Source organism: Malaclemys terrapin, chromosome 2, assembly GCF_027887155.1.
Source record: "Malaclemys terrapin pileata isolate rMalTer1 chromosome 2, rMalTer1.hap1, whole genome shotgun sequence".
NCBI classification, from domain to species: Eukaryota; Metazoa; Chordata; order Testudines; family Emydidae; genus Malaclemys; species Malaclemys terrapin.
Window position 1 is genome coordinate 132,519,577 of NC_071506.1, and position 18,802 is coordinate 132,538,378.

The 18,802-nt window shown below is 43.6% G+C and overlaps 1 protein-coding gene and 1 long non-coding RNA gene across 2 annotated transcripts in view; both read left to right on the forward strand.

Moving 5' to 3' along the window:
- Positions 1–226: 226 nt before the first annotated feature.
- Positions 227–4,739, forward strand: LOC128831124 (uncharacterized). The gene is made up of 4 exons (XR_008443759.1): positions 227–486; positions 918–1,904; positions 2,523–2,632; positions 2,774–4,739. It is a non-coding gene; the product is annotated as an uncharacterized LOC128831124 (long non-coding RNA).
- A 6,668-nt stretch (positions 4,740–11,407) lies between these two features.
- PIWIL2 (piwi like RNA-mediated gene silencing 2) overlaps positions 11,408–18,802 on the forward strand; it is a 33,744-nt gene continuing 26,349 nt past the window's right edge. The window contains exons 1-6 of the mRNA XM_054016717.1: positions 11,408–11,629; positions 13,624–13,723; positions 13,862–14,003; positions 15,589–15,804; positions 17,032–17,142; positions 17,930–18,047. Coding sequence (XP_053872692.1) covers positions 11,408–11,629; positions 13,624–13,723; positions 13,862–14,003; positions 15,589–15,804; positions 17,032–17,142; positions 17,930–18,047 — 909 coding nt within the window. The remainder of the gene's footprint in view (positions 11,630–13,623; positions 13,724–13,861; positions 14,004–15,588; positions 15,805–17,031; positions 17,143–17,929; positions 18,048–18,802) is intronic.

Genomic DNA, 18,802 nt, shown 5'->3' on the forward strand with positions numbered 1-18,802 from the left:
CTTTGAGGAGCTCGACCTTCCTGTAATTCAGGTTACGGTCTCTGCTAATTGGCTAATCCCAGCGACCACCCTGTAATCAGGGTACAGGTTGCATCTCCCTTTTGAATTCTTTGGAATTGGAACATGTAACATGGGCAGTTTGACCTCCCTGTAACTAGGGTTTGGTCTCCGAGGCTCTTTGGGTCTCTTGGCATTGTGCTTTCCTCACAGCCTGAGGCGAGTGACCGCCCTGTAATCAGGGATCTGGTCTTTGCCCTCTATTCTCTTGGCACTAGGTCAAGCGCAGCCCACTGATCTGAATGAGCACCCTGTAAACAGGGTACAGGTCTCATCAGACACTATATATGGTGCCCCCATGAGACAGTGTCCAGAGTCCTGGCCCTTTGCACTGCGCTTCCAACTTGCCTGGAATTGTGCAGACAAGTCTCCTGCTTTCTGCTCCGCTTACTGTGCTCTTGGAGATCCGACATCCTGCTGCTGTTGCTGGTAAGCTCAGAACTGGAGGGTCCTGTGGACTAAGTTTTGGACTAAGTCAATCCAGGCAGTATGCCTTGTGACATGGATTTTGGAATACTTGTCCATTAATTCCATACTGCCCTTACTCATCTAATTCCTCTTGATTTAGTATGGAGCCCGCCTGGTGTAATAGTTGTCAAGGGGAAATCTGAAGAATGTGCCTCTGAAGTAGGATACGTTTGGTATTTTTGTCACCCGGTGGGGCTTGGGAGAAGGGGAAAGCCCTTATGGAATTGTCTGAGCACCGCATAGAACTGTCTTGGAGCTAAATATCCAGGCTGTCTCCGACCTGGAAAACAACACTGTATCACTAGTTTACGCTCAGTTTGTGTCGGGGATACGGAGTTTTCGTAAAGGCTTCTGATTTACACACACCTGTTTGCTCCCTCTCTCTGCTTCAGGCAGCTCCGAGCACAAGTGGACAAGAAGGAAGTGTCAGAAACATCAAGCAAAGAAGAGTAACGAGGACAAGTCACTGAAGATGGAGGAGAAGGAAAGGGACTCTGGGCACAGTAACCTCCCTGTATCAGGCCTCAGGTCATGGAATTACACTGTACGGGGATCTCGAGCCTTTTAATACCTTGAGCAGCATGACCACCCTGTAATCAGGGTCCAGGTCTGTGCTGTTTTGTCCTTTCAACATTATGCTCCGTTAGCTGGCTAGTGAGTGACTGCCCTGTAATCAGGGTGCAAGTTACCTCCCCGTCGCTTTTGAGGGACATTGAGGTGTTTGGTAACTTGATCAATGTGACCGCCCTGTAACTAGGGTGCAGGTCTCTGCCCACTTGCTCGTTTGGCATTACGCCGTACACTGGCCGACTAGTCAGCGTGACCGCCCTGTAATTAGGGAGCATGTCACAAATATCTATAGAATGGGACATATTGAGTCCTTTGGTACTTTGAGGAGCTCGACCTTCCTGTAATTCAGGTTACGGTCTCTGCTATTTGGCTAATTCCAGCGACCACCCTGTAATCAGGGTACAGGTGGCATCTCTCTTTTGAAATCTTTGGAATTGGAACCATTTCAGTAACATGGGCAGTTTGAACTCCCTGTAACTAGGGTTTGGTCTCCGAGGCCCTTTGGTCTCTTGGCATTGTGCTTTCTTCACAGCCTGAGGCAAGTGACCGCCCTGTAATCAGGGAATCTGGTCTTGGCCCTCTATTCTCTTGGCACTAGGTCAAGCGCAACCCACTGATCTGAATGAGCACCCTGTAAACAGGGTACGGGTCTCATCAGACACTATTTATGGTGCCCCCATGAGACTGTGTCCAGAGTCCTGGCCCTTCACACTGCGCTTCCAACTTGCCTGGAATTGTGCAGCCAAGTCTCCTGCTTTCTGCTCCGCTTACTGTGCTCTTCGATACCCGACATCCTGCTGCTTTTGCTGGTAAGTTCAGAAAGGGAGGGTTCTCTGGCAGTTTTCTAATAAGTGAGATTGTACTGTTTTCCTGCTTCTATTAGTTCTGGTATCTATGTTTGTTAATTCTATGCTTCTCTTGATCTTCAAATTCCTCCTGATTTTGTATGAAGATTTTTTAACTGCTTAGTGTAATAAATGTCAATGGGAAATTTGGAGACTTTGGCTTTGAAATAGGGTTGATTAGGTAACATTCCTGTGCCTTTTTTCTGTCCATGTATGATGCTAATTTAGTGAATCAGGTAGAGTTACTTTTCTTAAAATACATTGATAATCGCTTTTCATTATTCCCCTTTTAGTTTTGAGGCATTGTTTTCAGGAAATGTAGTTTGTTTTTCATTTGTAGTTCTATAGGTATGTCTACTTGATTTGTGCATTCTAGAGCTTGAAATGGATACCTGTAATTTGAACATCAGTCTTCTTTTTCAGTGACTGAATCTGTTCTTTATCCTTTTGTCTACTTCTTTTTTAAATTTATTTTGTTCTGTTTTTAAACATGCAAAATATTTCTGTTGTGTTTATCTAGAATATCAAATAGCATTGCAAGTCTGCTGTAACTGTCTTGCACACTCTTTACATCCTTTAAAGGAGAATGGGACAAAACCGAAAAACGAGAAAAGAGACGCTAATAGCCTGTGAAGAAGAAGAAAGGAAACAAATTCTGAGCGCAAAGTACAGTTATGTGATCTATTTCAAAGGTAAATCATACTATAAATTCACATCATGAATATAAATTCATCTAATGTAATGCATTACTTGATTTCCTTAAGTAATATTAAATATTTCTTGTGTAACGTAATTAACATGGCATTAAAGTAATATTTTTGTGTTTTCTTCAGGGTTTATACCATGTCCAGCACCATGGTATATGAGTGCATTGGAAAGATAAATTGAACAAAGTGACTAGCATCTGTCACCTTTCAAATGCTGATTAATGTTAATAGACAATATATAACAAACTCTGAAGCTCAATTACTTGTGGCACCACAGCACAGCCTGAAGACTGGATAACAGTTTCCTGCTATGATCTTTCAGTTCTGTAATTAGCTGTGCCACATGAGAACTGATATATCATCTTATTTTATAATCATGTATGTCCTCTCTAATTGTCTTTTACTAATGAGTCCATAAAGCATGCTTTGTGCATCACACTTTCACATTCTAGTAGAAAAGTGGGATGTATTTTTATTTAATTAATTAACCTTAATCTTTATGATTCTTTGACGAGTCATTTTCATGTCATTGCTTGGTGATTTGGACTTCTGTTTAGCAAGAAGTCAGTTTTATTTCCTTAAAGTCTCTGTAAGCTACAACAAGTTGTTCAAAGCTAAAAAAACGATTTGAAAAAGATGGAAGAAAACTGAGATGTAGGGTGGCTACCCTGAAGAGTGTTGGAAAACCTTTTTCAGTAGGCACACTATTGACCTTTCTCTCAGCTCATTTTTATACCAAAATAGTACCATAGCAATGATCCCATGTGAAATTATACTAAGTTTCTGCCTATCGCCAATTAGAAATTGTCAATATAACTGGTTATTTGAATCTAAATGTTGATTTCATGTAGATATGTAACCAAGTATTTTAAAAGTATTTTACCAAGTTGACTGCCTGATTTTATGTAAAAGAGTTACACATATCTTAGAAAACATGTTCCTTTGACTTAAGTGTGGGCAACTAATGCTTTATGTACTTTTGTTTTTACTAACAGGTTTGTCAGTAGGCATAAAGGAAAAATTGTGAATCTGTAATACAGAGACCTTAAACAAACAAGCACTACTATTATTAAAAATAAATCATAATTTCCTACTGGAAGTGCAAAGATGTAACTGAAGGGAAGGCATGTGTTTGTATTCTCCACTCACCTCAAGCCGCCCCCCAAAAAAACTCTTCAAAAAAGTTGGTGTCGAAAAGATTACAATTTACTCCAGATACCGTCTAACTTAATATTTTTAAAGCTCTGTATCTCTCACACATTGCTAAAAAGCAAACAAAACTAAAAGTTGTTCTGGAAACTGGCAGTTACTCCCCCCACTTCACAACTTTCAAACACCTACTCTACTTCAACAGTCACACCAACCAAACTGTACCACACATTCAATTTTAACTTTGCACCTATTGTGTCAGAAGAGCTAGAGTATTTTTTGGCAGTTGTGTATATTGATGTACATGGTAATAGTGGTATTTTAATAGGTTTTTATGCTTATTGAATTAAGTGGATGCTCAATGATGATGATGTGGATGTTTTAGGTAGGCATTTTTCTGAGAAGTGTTAGTATTTTTGTAGAGGTGCGGTATTTTGTGATGATGACTGCTTTTCAGGTAATGGTTTACAGTGAATTGTTGAAAATCGTAGATGTTTTTGTATATGTACATTATTAGATGTACTTAGAGTGCAAAGTTGAGGTTGCCTGTTTGGTGCAATTTTATTGGTGTGAAAGTTAATTTAGGATAGGTGTTTGAAAGCACTGAGGTTTGAATTTTAAGCTCATCAGGGATCCAGGATCTACCTGGCTACCTCAGTTCTTACTGTCATTCCTAATTCCAAAATCTGGGATGAAGGTGACCCGGCAGAATAAAGATATCTCCAGAGACTTTCAAAAGTTAGCATTTCTGCAGCTGTAGGGGATCCCTTAAACCTTATTGAACTATTTGAAATGTAATAACTGGAAAACTTTTGACTTCTATTTCTGCCAGTTAAGTGTTGAACAATGACCTCTACTAAAAGATTTATACTGTTAGTTAATTCTGTTCTGTTCTAAGATCTTGCTAATATCGCCATTTTATGTGTGAAATGAATTAACTAGATTTGATTATACCTACTTGATAAATATTGGAATATTCCATGTTAAATTCATAGATTTAACTTTGATTGTCATATCAACTTACTTTGATATCTATAACTCCTTGTTTATTAATATATTTATTAATAGTTATGACATTAAATTAATAAAATGTATAAATTCAGGTATGGTCTTAGTTCTGTCTTTGGCTAAATAAAAAGGAATCTCATAAACTTGTGAAGAATTTTGGTATAATTAATTTTAATTTAATTATTATCTGTTTTTACCTTTTTGATGTGGTCGTTGGAAGTAACTATCCTGTAATAGTGCAAGTTTCATTTTTCTCTTGCATCACACATTTTTGGGCAGACCTTAAAGTTGCCCTCCTTGAGCTTCCAATGGGCACAAGAATGGGACTTTGTTTGGTTCCTTCACTGCTGACAAGCTTGTAGATTGCTTGAGATCTGCAGGCCCTGCACGTCTTGAGCACGATATATGAGACCACTGTTTCTATGATAAGATTGGCCTAAAATTGGCATGGTCTTCTGGTTTCTGCAGCATTCCGATTCAGAATTTTTTAAAAAGTGGATTTTGAATCAAATATGAAAATTAATATTACATTAATCTCTTTTCAGAAATTAACTTTTGCAGTGTATTAAATTTTTAATATGCTTCTACATGTGAGGTAGCATGGTCTAATGGTTTAGAGTACTGGACTGGGATTCAGGAGATCTGATTTGTATTCCTGGCTCTGCTCATGGTCCCGGTTGGAAACAGGACACTGGACCAGATGGACCATTGATTTGATTCAGTATGACAAATCCTATGTTATTCTATTGTGTTTAGTCATTGTACAAATGTCCTTCAGTAAGGAGCCCACAAGAACCTTTATTCAGAATGGGAGATGGAGGCTTAAGGCCTTGTGAAAATGGAACTATATTCCAGGAAGTCCTCAGCCATCCTTCTGTGGGCGACTCTCTGTCTCTCTAACAGGTGTCCCTCCTTTCCTCACCTTCACACCTACCTGCATGATCCCTGAAGCTCCATATATTTTTTTTTTAAGGTTCATCCTCTGTTTCTGAGTGGAGTCCAGGGCATCTGAGACCCACTTGATGTTGTAGTAGGTAGCAGCCCCAAAGACCATCAGGCAGAGGGGAAGACCCAGCACCTCGTTCGGCATCAGAGTCCAGGTTAGGAGATCTTTGGAGATCTCCCCAAACAATATCTCTATGTGCTGCCGGCTCCGAAGTTGGGAGCTAAGCCTGCCACAAAGAGGAAAGACAAAGACAGCAGTCAGTGTGAGAATGCTGCAGCCCGTGTACCTGCAAGTGGCATCCTCATTAATGATGACAAATTTCAAATGAGGCTGCCCAATTCACACTCCATATCCTCAAGATCTCTATATATGTAAAACAGATGTAGCCATAATAAAATGGTACATTCTTTAAAAATGCCAGTAGCATGGATGAAAAAGCATATGTTTAAGGATCTGAATATTTTATGCAAAGACATTCCATTGATACTCTCAGGAAGGCTTGGGGTTTTTGTAAAGGTTTATCAAAATCTAATATTAGTAACAATTGTACTGATGTTTGCAGTGCCTATTATCATGGCACATCAAAATACAGTAGTTAAAAAGCATACCCGTGAAATCAGATACTCTCAAATCATGGGCACTCAAATATTACCACCTGGACTATCCCACAAATATTTTAGGCCCAATTCTGCACGACTTTGGTCAATGGGTGTTTTGGACCATTAATTAGGGGAGCAGGAAGGATAATCAGATTAGCAAGCAAACACTGAGCAGAATAAATCACACTATAAACAGTTCCTCTTTGGTTTGACTGCAACATTCCCCATCAGAGCATTGACAGTCCAGATACTGGGATATTGGAATGGTGCATGAAAACCTGAAAGTGAAACTGATTAGGAATAGAAGTGAAACTGGCCAGCCTATTTTCATTGTCCATATGAGAAAAATGCAAAAAGTGGACAAACTGTGCAGTGGTGAGAAGGAAATTAGATTGAAAAAAAATGTTAGTTTTAATATTCTAAGACATTATTCTTGGCATAGGAAAGGTCATTTATTTAAAAAAAAAATCATTTTTAACTTGTGTCCATTTAAATTATATTAATAGTTCAATCCTTCTTTAATTCTACTAAAACAATATGAAAGATATAGTTTGATAGCATGGAACAGATGAAATCTCTCTTTGACCCCCACAAATAAATTATACTGGCACACTAAAAGCAAATATTTATACATAAATTTCTAAGGGCAAGAAGACATACAAAGGTCACCAAAAGTACTTACAGATGGAGGTAAATACTTTATGCTAATACAGTGTCCAGTACGATCAGGTGTTGAGTGACTTCAAATCCTGTCATCATCAATAGGATTTGAAGAGTCCCACAGGATCTGGCTGATGTTCAGGAAAAGGTAATGCAAGCCATAGTGAAAAATAGAGAGGAAAACAAATCTGGAACTCCCTTGCCTGGGAAGAGACTCACCATGGAGAGTCAAATTCAGACCTGGTGTAAGACGGTGTGAGCCAAGTCTGAATTTGGCCTAGGCCTAGAGCCAGGGCCGGCTCCAGGCACCAGCCCATCAAGCTTGTGCTTGGGGCGGCACCTGGAGGGGGGTGGCGTGGTGCGGTGCTCTGGCTCCGGCCGCTGGGGAGAGCGGGGCCATGGCCGGGTTCGCCACCCTCCCCCTGGCACTCTGGCTGCCGGGGAGAGCGGGGCCCCGGCTGGGGCTCGCCGCTGGGGAGAGCAGAGCCCCGGCCGGGCACTCCGCCCTCCTCCCAGAGCTCCGGCCGCCCTCCCCCCGACGCCCTCCCCTGGCCGCCGGGGAGAGCGGAGCCTCGGCCAGGGCTTGCCGCCCTCCCCCCGGCGCTCTGGCCGCCGGGGAGAGCGGAGCCCCTGCCAGGCACTCCGCCCTCCTCCCAGGGCTCCGGCTGCCCTCTCCCCCGGCGTCCTCCCCCCAGCCGCCGGGGAGAGCGGAGCCCTGGCCGGGGCTCACCGCCTTCCCTCCGGCCCCCCCCTGACCTCCCCTGACACGGGGGGGGGGGGGGGGAGCAGCCGGAGGCTTTTTTGCCTGGGGCGGCAAAAAAGCCAGAGCCGTCCTTGCCTAGAGCACAGGGATTATAGGACTTGATCCTCCTAATTCCACTGAATAATGCAATGGGGCTGTTGCTAATTATCTCCAGCAGGAGTTGGCTCAGGTCCTGAGAAGCAAGGGAGAAGTAAAGGGGCGAATTTCAGAGACAGAGTGAGGCACACAGAAAGAGGGAGAAAGGAAGCTGTGGGCCGGGTTTCCCAGTCAGAAGGCCCAGCAAAAACAGGGTTCAGGCTCTGGAGCCAAGCAACCCTGTGGGTTGCTGTCCATGGTGCTGAATGCAGTTCTCCAGGGACCCAGCGGCAACAGAAAGGGATCAACCTGAAGGAACAGCCCAAGGGGTGGGAGGGATAGCTCTGTGGTTTGAGCATTGGCCTGCTAAACTCAAGATTATGAGCTCAATCCTTGAGGGGGCCACTTAGGAATCTGGGGCAAAATCAGTACTTGGTCCTGCTAGTGAAGGCAGGGGGCTGGACTTAATGACCTTTCAGGGTCTCTTCCAGTTCTAGGAGATAGGTATATCTCCATATATTATTTTATTATTATTATTATTTAGCATAAATTCACACCGTGTAGAGTTAAGCACAGGAGTTTATTACGCACAGCACTGGGGGAGTGTTACCTTGATTATCAGGCTCAGAGACACTGCAGAACAATTAATTACAATAGATTATATAGAGTGTTTATTGAGTGGAGAGAAGCAACAGGGATGTGGTTTTTTAAGCCCCTGGATAGGTTTTAGCAGCAAGACAAGATAAGCACAATAAGTCAATTGTTTAAAAGATTACATAATGCCTTTGCCCAAGGCTTAAATTAATATATTGCTGATATACAGATAATTACTTTTAAACTATGTTTATTAAAGTGTATAGGTTAAATCCTAATTTTGGGATCCAGGGGAATGAGGTAGCAGCTCTCCCCCAGTTGACCAACAAGTACATTCCTGGAGATTTAAAGCAAAAAAACAGTAATTATTACACAATAGTTTATAAGTTTACCCTGGCATTTCTGTGGGCTAGGATTGGCATACATCTGAGAGGGGAGGGTGTCATAACTCATGTCAATCATATTAAGCGTCTTTCCGAACTCTGTCTGGGAACTGAGGGCTATTGTACCACTATCTTCTCCATGCATTAGGGAGTAACCCTGAGGCCTTTCTCAGCACTTCATGTGACTATAACTCACGATAAGGATGCCCAATTACATTCGGAGTTATGCTGACTCCGCTCACTGACTTGAAACACACAAGGTTATTTGTTTACTCCAGCTTTTTTTTAGCTATGTATTGTTCTCTGTTAGTCAGCCCCCATGGCCCAGGCCAAGCTGTGGACTTCGGGCCTATATGAAAAGCTCTTAGCAGAAATGCAGTTAAGATCTTACATCCACATTAAATGGATTATGGCCCTTTAAACTCCACAGCAAATGCATCACCCCCTCCCTGAGGAGAGACTCCACACCATGGAACCCCATTACTCCCCCCACCCCACCCCGTGCATCCTGGGGAAAAGGAGCATTATACTCTGAGAGTCGGGCAGAGACTCACTCACTCACTTGCTCACTGCAACATCCTCCTCTCTGGGCAAAGCACTCCAGATGGGAACAAGGGCAGAGAGAATGAGTTTTACCTGGCTAAGAAATGCCTGTAGCCCTTCCCTCTCCCTCTACTAAGCTGTTGTGAATAAACTCTGAGGACTGCTGGTTTCCCTTCTGACTCTGCAGTATCACCTAGCCTAGGAGCCCCTGCCATGAACCTGGACTCCATTGTTTTACGGGTTCTCAAACTGGGGGTCATGACATGAGCTCAAGTATCAGAGGGGTAGCTGTGTTAGTCTGAATCTGTAAAAAGCAACAGAGGGTCCTGTGGCACCTTTAAGACTAACAGAAGTATTGGGAGCATAAGCTTTCATGGGTAAGAACCTCACTTCTTCACTTGCATCTGAAGAAGTGAGGTTCTTACCCACGAAAGCTTATGCTCCCAATACTTCTGTTAGTCTTAAAGGTGCCACAGGACCCTCTGTTGCTTATGACATGAGCTGTCAGCCTCCACCCCAAACCTCACTTCACCTCCAGCATTTATAACAGTGCTAAATATAAAAAAGTGTTTTAATTTATAAGGGGGGGCTGCACTCAGAGGCTTGCTGTGTGAAAGCAGTCACCAGTACAAAAGTCTGAGAACCACTGTGTTAGGTGCGGTACAAACACTGAACAAAAACACGGTCCCTGACCCAAATAGTTTACTAGCTAAGTAAATAGATTACCCTGGGCAAGTTGCTTCACTCTGCCTCAGTTTCCTCATTTGGTAATAATGCCTAGCACGCAAAGGGGTTGTGAGGTTTAATTGATTAATGTTTTATAGCATGCTGAAATCTTGGGATAGTTGCAATTTTTCATTCAGTTTTTTCAATGAAAAAGGGCCTTTTTAAATTAAAAATGTGTAGATTTTAATGTTTTTGTTTAATTTAAAAATCAAGAATGGAAAAGCCAATTTTTTTATTTCCATGTTTGTGTTATTTTTTCCTCTTGTTTCTCCTTTGCCCCACTCTATCAGCAGGAAAAGAAGATAGCTACTTGCACTACATTCTAAATTTGGTTGTTTTTAATTGAACTTTAACAATTAGAGGCATCTCTCTGCCAGGACAAAGACAGAACACCATGTGGGAACGAAGAGCACATGGGCTTCACCATTCACTATGTGGGGGCGATACTGCTATATCACCTGGGCTGCCCGCTACACCATTCACTGGATGGGAGGACATTACCTTTGTTCTGCCTCTCCCTCTACTTTCCCCTCCAGTTTGGTAGCTCCCAGGCAAAGACTCTGACATGGGCGGGCTCCTGTGGGGACAGTCTCCAATGGGAGGGCGGAGCTGAGTGAAAGACGGCGGCGTGGCCCAATGGAGGGCAGCCGTGGAGCCGCGCGTCAGGGCGAGGCGCGGAGGCTTGGCTGTGGGCGCGAAAAAGGGGAGACTCATGTAGAGCGTCGTGTCCGGCCCGGTGAGGGCAGCTCCTAGCGCGGGGGGCAGGACCACGGGGGACAGGAGGGGGCCGGAAAGGGCCGAGAACCCCCCCCCCCTCCTCGAGAGGGGGAGCCTGGGACGGGCTGGGTCCCGTCCCTCGGGGGGCGGTTGGATCACCTCCTCCTCCTCCTCCTCCTCCTCCTCTCTCCTGGGCGGGGGGCGGTTGGATCCCTCCTCCTCCTCTCTCCGGGGGGGGGGCGGTTGGATCCCCTCCTCCTCCTCCTCCTCTCTCCGGGGGGGCGGTTGGATCCCTCCTCCTCCTCTCTCCGGGGGGGGGGGCGGTTGGATCCCCTCCTCCTCCTCCTCCTCTCTCCTGGGGGCGGCGGTTGGATCCTGTCCCCCTGGGGGGGGGGCGGGTGGAAGGTTGGATTCCCGGGGTGGGGGTGCACTGGCGTTACAGCAATGGGCACTGTACGTGGAGTGCAACACTAGAGCCCGGCCCTGGAGAGGGTCGTCCCTGAGCTGCCCCCGCTGGATGCCAGGCAGAGGGCTGCACCCGGGTCCCTGTTGGTGACCCCCCACACACACACCCGCTCGTACGTGCTTCTGTGCCACATGTGTTTTCTCTCCGGCAGCCTCGCCATGGATCCCTGGAGGCCCCCTTTCCAGGGCGCTGCCCCGTTTCGCATGCCCTGTGGGGCCCGCATGCCTGGGCCTCAGCAGCAGCTGCCTCCGCCTGAGCATCTGATCCGTGGCAGGGCAGTGTCCCTTCCATGTACCAGCAGGATGCAGAGGGTGCTGGAGGAGTCACAGCAGCCAGCTGGGCTGGTACGGCAGGTAAACGTTGCAGTGGGGCACCATCGCTGTCAACGTCATACGTCTCACTGGGAACATCTTGCCTATTCATTTTTTTAATTTGTATTACTGTACTGCCTAGAAGTCCCAGTCACGGCCCCATTGTGTTGGGTGTAGAGTGATCAGACAGCAAGTGTGAAAAATCGGGACGAGGGATGGGGTTAATAGCAGTCTATATAAGAAAAAGACCCAAAAATCAGGACTGTCCCTATAAAATCGGGACATCTGGTCACCCTAGTTGGGTGATGCACAGACTGGCAGAGCCAGGGGAATGACTGGGATTCCCATAACTGATGGGTTAGTTGGAAGGAGATGTTTATCTCTCTTAGGATGTTTGTTAGAAAGTGTCATTTCCAGGTTGAATAGACAAACTTGCCCTAGCTCTAATCAAGCTGGCATGCTAAAAATAGCAGTATATTTGTGGCAGCATGAGCAGTGGGATGGGCTAGCCCTGCCCCAAGTACAACCCCATCCAAGATCCTAGTTATGTCCTTGGGTGGCTAGTCCCTCATGCTGCTCCAGCTGTACTTCTATTTTTAGCATGCTAGCTTGATCAGAGCTAGCACAGGTATGTCTGCTTGAGCTGGAAATTACACCTTCCAGCTCTAGTGTAGACATCGCCTTAATTTGTCTACTCTGTGTTGGCCAGCACTTTGCAAAGGTCAGTTTCCCTTTCCTCTGTATAGATAGTCAGTTTCTCTTACTGTGGTTGTGAGTTATTCTCGCAGCAACAAGCGGGGAAGACAATTTTTTTTAAATTACAAAAGTTGTAATAATTGTCTGGGGGGCTTGGGCTGGTGCAAGGTGTGGAACGATCTTTAACTTATTTTAAATTGATTAGATCTTGCTGCCCTGCCTCTCAAAAGTTCTCTCCCCTATCAAATATTTAGATTTCATTTAATTGCTCTGGGTCATTTCAGCTCTAATCTAAAATGTCTTATTTGCAATGAGACCTCTTGAACAGGATTGGAAGAAGCAAGTTTTGCTCCACTCCTTAAAGAAAGTGATATAACGTGCTCATTCATTTTACTCACTCCCCCCTTCAAAATTACAGCTTCTTCCCAGTAAGGTAGTCTTTAAGAAGTGCAGCAAAATATGACTTTTGATATTTTAAACTCTTAATATAACAGTGTCTAAGTAACTTAATCAGAGACTTGCTATGACAACTGTATTTCTAGACTGTAAGCTCTCCAGGGCAGACTGTCTCTGGTTAGGTGTCTACGGATCAGTGATAACATTCTAATTGCTTAGAAAATAATAGCAGTGAATGTATTAGTGTTTTTGTTCTAGCTAAGGATATTCTATTGAGATTAACCTAAACAGGTGCAACTGAATAGCAGTTCTTATCGCTGTGTCTGAGGATGTTGACTAGTGGAATAAACTGAATAGGCTCTTTGCAGCATGGATGATGTCTGAGCATTTGTTCTCTTGCTCTTAAGAGGCCTGGCCATGTTTCATCACTTTTCTGTAGGGACTCAGTTGAATGAATAGCAACCAACTTCCTAGAATGCTACCTGCTAAGATGTGGAACAAAAACTTATGACTTTATTATAAGATAAGAATGTCACCATAATTCAACTGCCTTTGTAATAGTTTTAAGTTAAAAAGCTTTAGCTTTGAATTTAATTGCTGCTTGGCAGTTGTCAAGGTCTAACCTGAGGTCTGTAGTCTATAAACCTCTGCAGGGAAACCTTACAGCTGCAGCAAGTGGATATTTGTTGGGGAAAAGCTAAGAAAACTCTGCTTTTGGTCTGCTTGGGTTGCATGAAAACACTGCTATCAAATAAGCTGCCCCCTTAAGATTTCCCTATAGAGGGTTTCCTTACTTTGTAGTTTTGCTTCAGTACCTAAGACAGAGTTTCTTGCATGATATGTATCTTGGAAGTGCAGCTAATCATTGAGATTGTTATTCCTTTTAGGTCTTAATGAGGCTTCTCTGTCCATTCTTTAAAGCTTTATCCTTTGGTTTTCTGCAGGAACCTCTTCCATCTGTCATGACCCTGCATTCCATGTTCCAAGGACTTGGTTTTGAGACAATCCCGAGACCTGCCTTGGGACAGGCAGTTCAGCCTTTGGGTAAGTTATCCTAGCCTTGTATAAAGTTCTGGTCCAGTAAAGGCTGTTTTGTGGTGTAGCATTTAAACTGATAAAGAAACCTCTTTCGTATCTTGGGAGGTTTCTTCAGGCATGTTTTGAATCTATTCCTTCATTCAGGTCGAGGTATCTTGGGGAGGGGCATGGGTGATATGGAGGCCAAACTTAAAGCAGTCATGCCAGTGCAGCCCACCTTTCCATCACCAAATGTCATGCCAGCTGGGTGCAGCAAGGTGGAGAGGATGTCGCTTTCTCCTGGCAGGTGAGTAAAATGTTTGTCTGAGCTGAACTCTTGATTCAGAAAGAACTGTGCATGTGATGTTTAGTCAGCAATAGATTTCATATACCAGTGAACTAGGCTTGTATATTGCACATGTGCAGTGTATGTAACAGACACTGGAGATGGCTTAATAGTCTAAACAGCAGGTTTGAAATACTAATGATCATCAGCAGCACAGACCTGAATCCCAGCAGGGCTGACTCAATCTTTTATTCTGCCAAGGCAGGTAGGTCGAGTATGCTGCTGTTTGCCATGTGCTGGTCTTTTGACTGAGATAAAAACAAGGTCTGTCTGCTCTATACGGGTGGTAAAAATGGTGCAGTGCTTTTTTGTGTGAGTTGATAAGTCCCTTGATGTCCTTGGCCAGAGTTCCCTCTCTTGTGGTGGTTGATTGGTGGTCTGCATACCAGATGTGGCTGCATTTCAGTGATTAAACAAATTAATTCTGTAGGTGAACTGAGGAATGAAAATGCTCTAGAAATGAGATTTATTATTATTGACAACTCACAGGCATGATGTTAGTCTTCTTTGTCTCTCCGGGAGATCAGTACAGTAATTGTGTTTGACATTGCCAGTCTGGAGGATTGTATGCAGCAGTTGCTATTGGTTGGGCTGGGTGATGAAAGAGCTGCACTCTTGTTTTCTTTGTCATTCTGCTGTAGAGTATGTGTAGAAAGAGGATTGAGGTAGAGTGCCATTAGACAGATTGTCAAGATGTGTGTGGCTCCTGCACTGCAAGCATGCCTGCTAGTAAACTTCCTCACGCTCTTTGTAAAAGGTCGATGCTGTTGTTCTGTCCCAAGGTGAAATAGGATAGGAATAGCAAGCAATTGTACTGATGAAAAATCAAATATACAATCCATGCGGAGGAGCAAAATGGAGATTGTTTGTTTGTTCTTAGCACAACTCATAAACCTCTGTTTTCAACCACATTCCAAAGAAAGTCAGTGGAGGACTCAGTTAAAACTAGACCGGATAGAGTTTTGGGAGAATGGACTGTATCTTTACTACAGGCATAGCACAATGGGGCCCCGTTCAGTTAAGCACTACTGTAATACACATTTATAAATAAGAAGAATGTACCATAGGGAATTGTCTTGTACTGGCTTGTGGGGAAGGCTTAGATGGAACTTTAACAGCTCTCTTCCATCTACAGTGTCCATGTCTCTCCTAAAACTCCCTGTGGAAGAGTCAGGTATCGCTGGCATGCTACTTTTGTAGGGTTTGGGCTCGGATACAGGGATACCGGGGAGCCTTCTGAGTGCAAGAAGTCATAGTTGTGCCATTTGGTGAAGGACAAATCTGCAGAAAGAAGAAATGCCATCTGGCTATTGATTCACAAGTGTGTCAAGTTTGGCCACAGTCAGTCTTGTCAGGCTTGGATCTTGGTTTTAGGGTTAAATAAGCTTCAGCCTCAAAACCAGAGTAGAATAAAGACAGACCAAAACCTGTTTTAAACATAACCTGCATTCACATCAGTCAAGTAATCTAATTTATAATGGGGGTGGAAACTTAAAGTTGGGGAAGGGTTAACATCTTTCCTTTTCATTCTTGTATATGGATTCAGAATTCTTGGCCGCGGGCAAATGGAAGCTCCACCTGTCCCTCTTGGAAGAGCAGCCATGTCACTCGGCAGGGGGTTGTGCAACGTTCCTACAGACTTGACTTTCCTGCGCACAGGTGTGCTTCAGCCTCAGCTCTCACAACCGCTGCTGTCACCCCCCAGTTTTGCGCCCCAGCCAGAAAGTCCTCCACCCACACTTGTTGAACAGATGGAGAGAAAGTAAGTGAGAGATGGATGTGTTGAGTTGCCCGGTTATTTCTAAACATCTCTTAGATCAACTAGATGCCGTAGCCATTTATGTTGTAGAAATCCCTAAGGTAAATCCTCTGTTCAGTGATGTGGCTTGGCGCCTGGTGGACTCATTGCTGCAGACTCTCATATGCTGTTGGGGGAAGAGGGTGCAAATATCTACCTCTCATATTCTGCCTTGATGCCTTCTGGTATGGGGCTTTGGTCTTGGATTAACAAAGAAATAGGACCTGATGCAGAGTGGAAACCACAGAGAAACAGCAGGGTTTCTGTGAGGGGAGGATTTCTTAGGTGCCTTGAAAAAACTAAGAGAAGGGCTAGCTTACTTAGTGGAAGAAACTACAATATCTAGCAAAAAGAACAGGAGTACTTGTGACACCTTAGAGACTAACAAATTTATTTGAGCATAAGCGGCTGCTATTCTGAAACCTACAATATCTAGGTAACCTTTTTCTGAAACTGGTTAATGAAAAATGCTGACAGTGGCAACGTGTGTAGCTTTGTGCAGCTGCTTCCCACTGATAGCTGCTGTCTTACACTCTAACTTGCTAATTGTACAGCAGGGGGAGCCATTTTTTAATATATTCGAAGATAGACTAGGCACCCGGCTACCTTAGTTTAGGACTAGTAACATGGATCATGCTGCGGGAGAAGGGTAGGGGACAGTACTAGTGAGCTTCAGGAAGACCCTTCCAGACCAAACAATCCAGATTCTAAACAGACTTCACACAATCTGAATCTACAGTGTTGCAAAGCTGAGCCAACTTTACTGGGATAGAATATTGCTGGAACTTGTCTCTTAAAACTAATATTTTTTTAAACAGGCATTGTGATAAGAACACACTCAGTCACTGAACAAACTTGGGTAGGTCACTTAACCTTTTCTTTTTCCTTAGTTTACACATCTGTAAAAATGGATACAATATTTCCTGCCTTTCAGTGGGTGTTGGGAGTTGATGAATTTTTGCAAAGTGCTTTGAGATGCACATGTGGAAAGTATTAATGAGATGTTCTCAGCACATACTAATTGTTGCACAGGTGAAAAGTATAGAAGAGGTCTAGGGATGGTGTTGATGCACTCAGATTTTTTTTTTCCTTAGATCCTCAGCCAATGCTGGCATCCTGTGCTGCCTCTTTGCATTAATCTAGACAAAACTATTATGTGCTTTTGTCTTCCTTCCCGTCATATCTTTACAGAGAACCGCTAATGAAGCAAGGATCTAAAGGAACTCCTTTCCCCTTAGGATTGAACCTGATTAAAATACACTGCAAAAATGAAGCCGTTTACCAGTACCATGTGACTTTCAGGTAGTGACACCTGGCATACTTGAACATCTATCTCAATTATAGTAAGGTTTGTAGAGGTATAGAAGCTAGTGAAATTAGCAGTGGAACTCGTATGACTGCTATAAACTTGCCCCTCTGAATGATTTTAAAGCAATTCCCATGGAGATTTGGAGGACAGAATGCCCAGGGAAAATATCTTTAATTTAAATTGATTTCACAATTCCTGAAATTAAGCATTGGGAAGCATACTATCCTTTGAGTATCTGGATTTAATTAGAGGAATGTTATGGTAACAGTTCTTCCAGAATCCTTTTGGTGGTCACAAAACTATCCTGGAGATGTAACACAATACAAATCCATTCTATTGGCATAAAGCATTAATACTGTACCATGAGCATTAATAGTTACTCTGGAATAGCCACTAGATGGGGCAACAGTCACAAACGTTACGTGGTGTTTTAGGTCTTCTTTGCAATAAGTTGCCATAGCATAGGGTAAGGATTGTGGCTGTCTCAGTTACACAGTAGAGTTGATTTGAACCCCTGCTTTCTTCTTGTGTTTTGATATTAATCTGCATATTGCATTAACTTTTCTTCTGTTGCGGTTTCATGGGCTCGGGTTTGGGTTATGGCTGTGGCAGGGTTGTGAGGTGTAATCTAAAGCACTCTGAGAGCCTGTAATGGACACAGTAGCATTAGCTAGAATTTGAATGCATACTTGTATTTTCCAAGTAAAAGGATATTGCAGACACTATAAAGTATTCTCTCTCCTCTTCTCCCCACTTTCTCCTTAACTCCCTGACCTGCAGTCCTAATGTGGAATGCAAGAATATGCGGTTTGGAATGATGAAGGAGCAGAGATCGGTGACAGGAGACGTTACGGCATTTGATGGCTCTATCCTCTACCTGCCTATCAAGTTGCCTCAAGTAAGACATGATACTGGTGCAGAAAACACACATGCTGACTCTTGCATGGTGCCACATGATTTGAGATATTATAAAGTGCCAGAGTATATCATTTGAGTATGTGGCTTTTTAAAAAAGTGAAAGTGAAACTTATCAGTAAAAACTGAAGGTATTTTATCCTGTGACTGGCTTATCCTAAAACAGTAATTCTTAGGGCCTGGGTTAGATTTCCATAATCCATGGAATATGTGTAAAATTCTGGTGAGCACAGAAATAGCTGGTGGTTTCAAATGTTTTAAATGGGGTTTTTCCTCCCTCTTGCAAGTAAAGAAAAGCACACATTCCCCATTCACTTCAGGAACTAGAAAAGGGAATAATCTGCCTCTAACAAGTAGAGATAAGGAAGGGAGCCTGGAGTTTGTGACAAGGGATCATGGCTTTGGTACCTTCTGTCTCCACTTAGCAGAATTTCAGCACAATTGGCAGTTTGGGGGACCCAGGACTAGAATAGACAAGGATCTTACATGTCCAAATTGGTATACTTCAGCAGTTACATTTGGGAAGTTTGCACAGCACCTGTCTGCAGTACTTATCTTTCAGGAGCACAAGACTGTCATTCACCAGCAGGCAGTGCACACAGAGATTTGCTAATATAACTAAGTCTTGGAAGTTTCAAGACTGTGTCACAAAACATATCACTACGAGTGTATTGGGTCAGAACAAATATGTGGTTCAGCATCTTCATCTATCTCAGGATCTGGAAGCGGGAGAAGGGG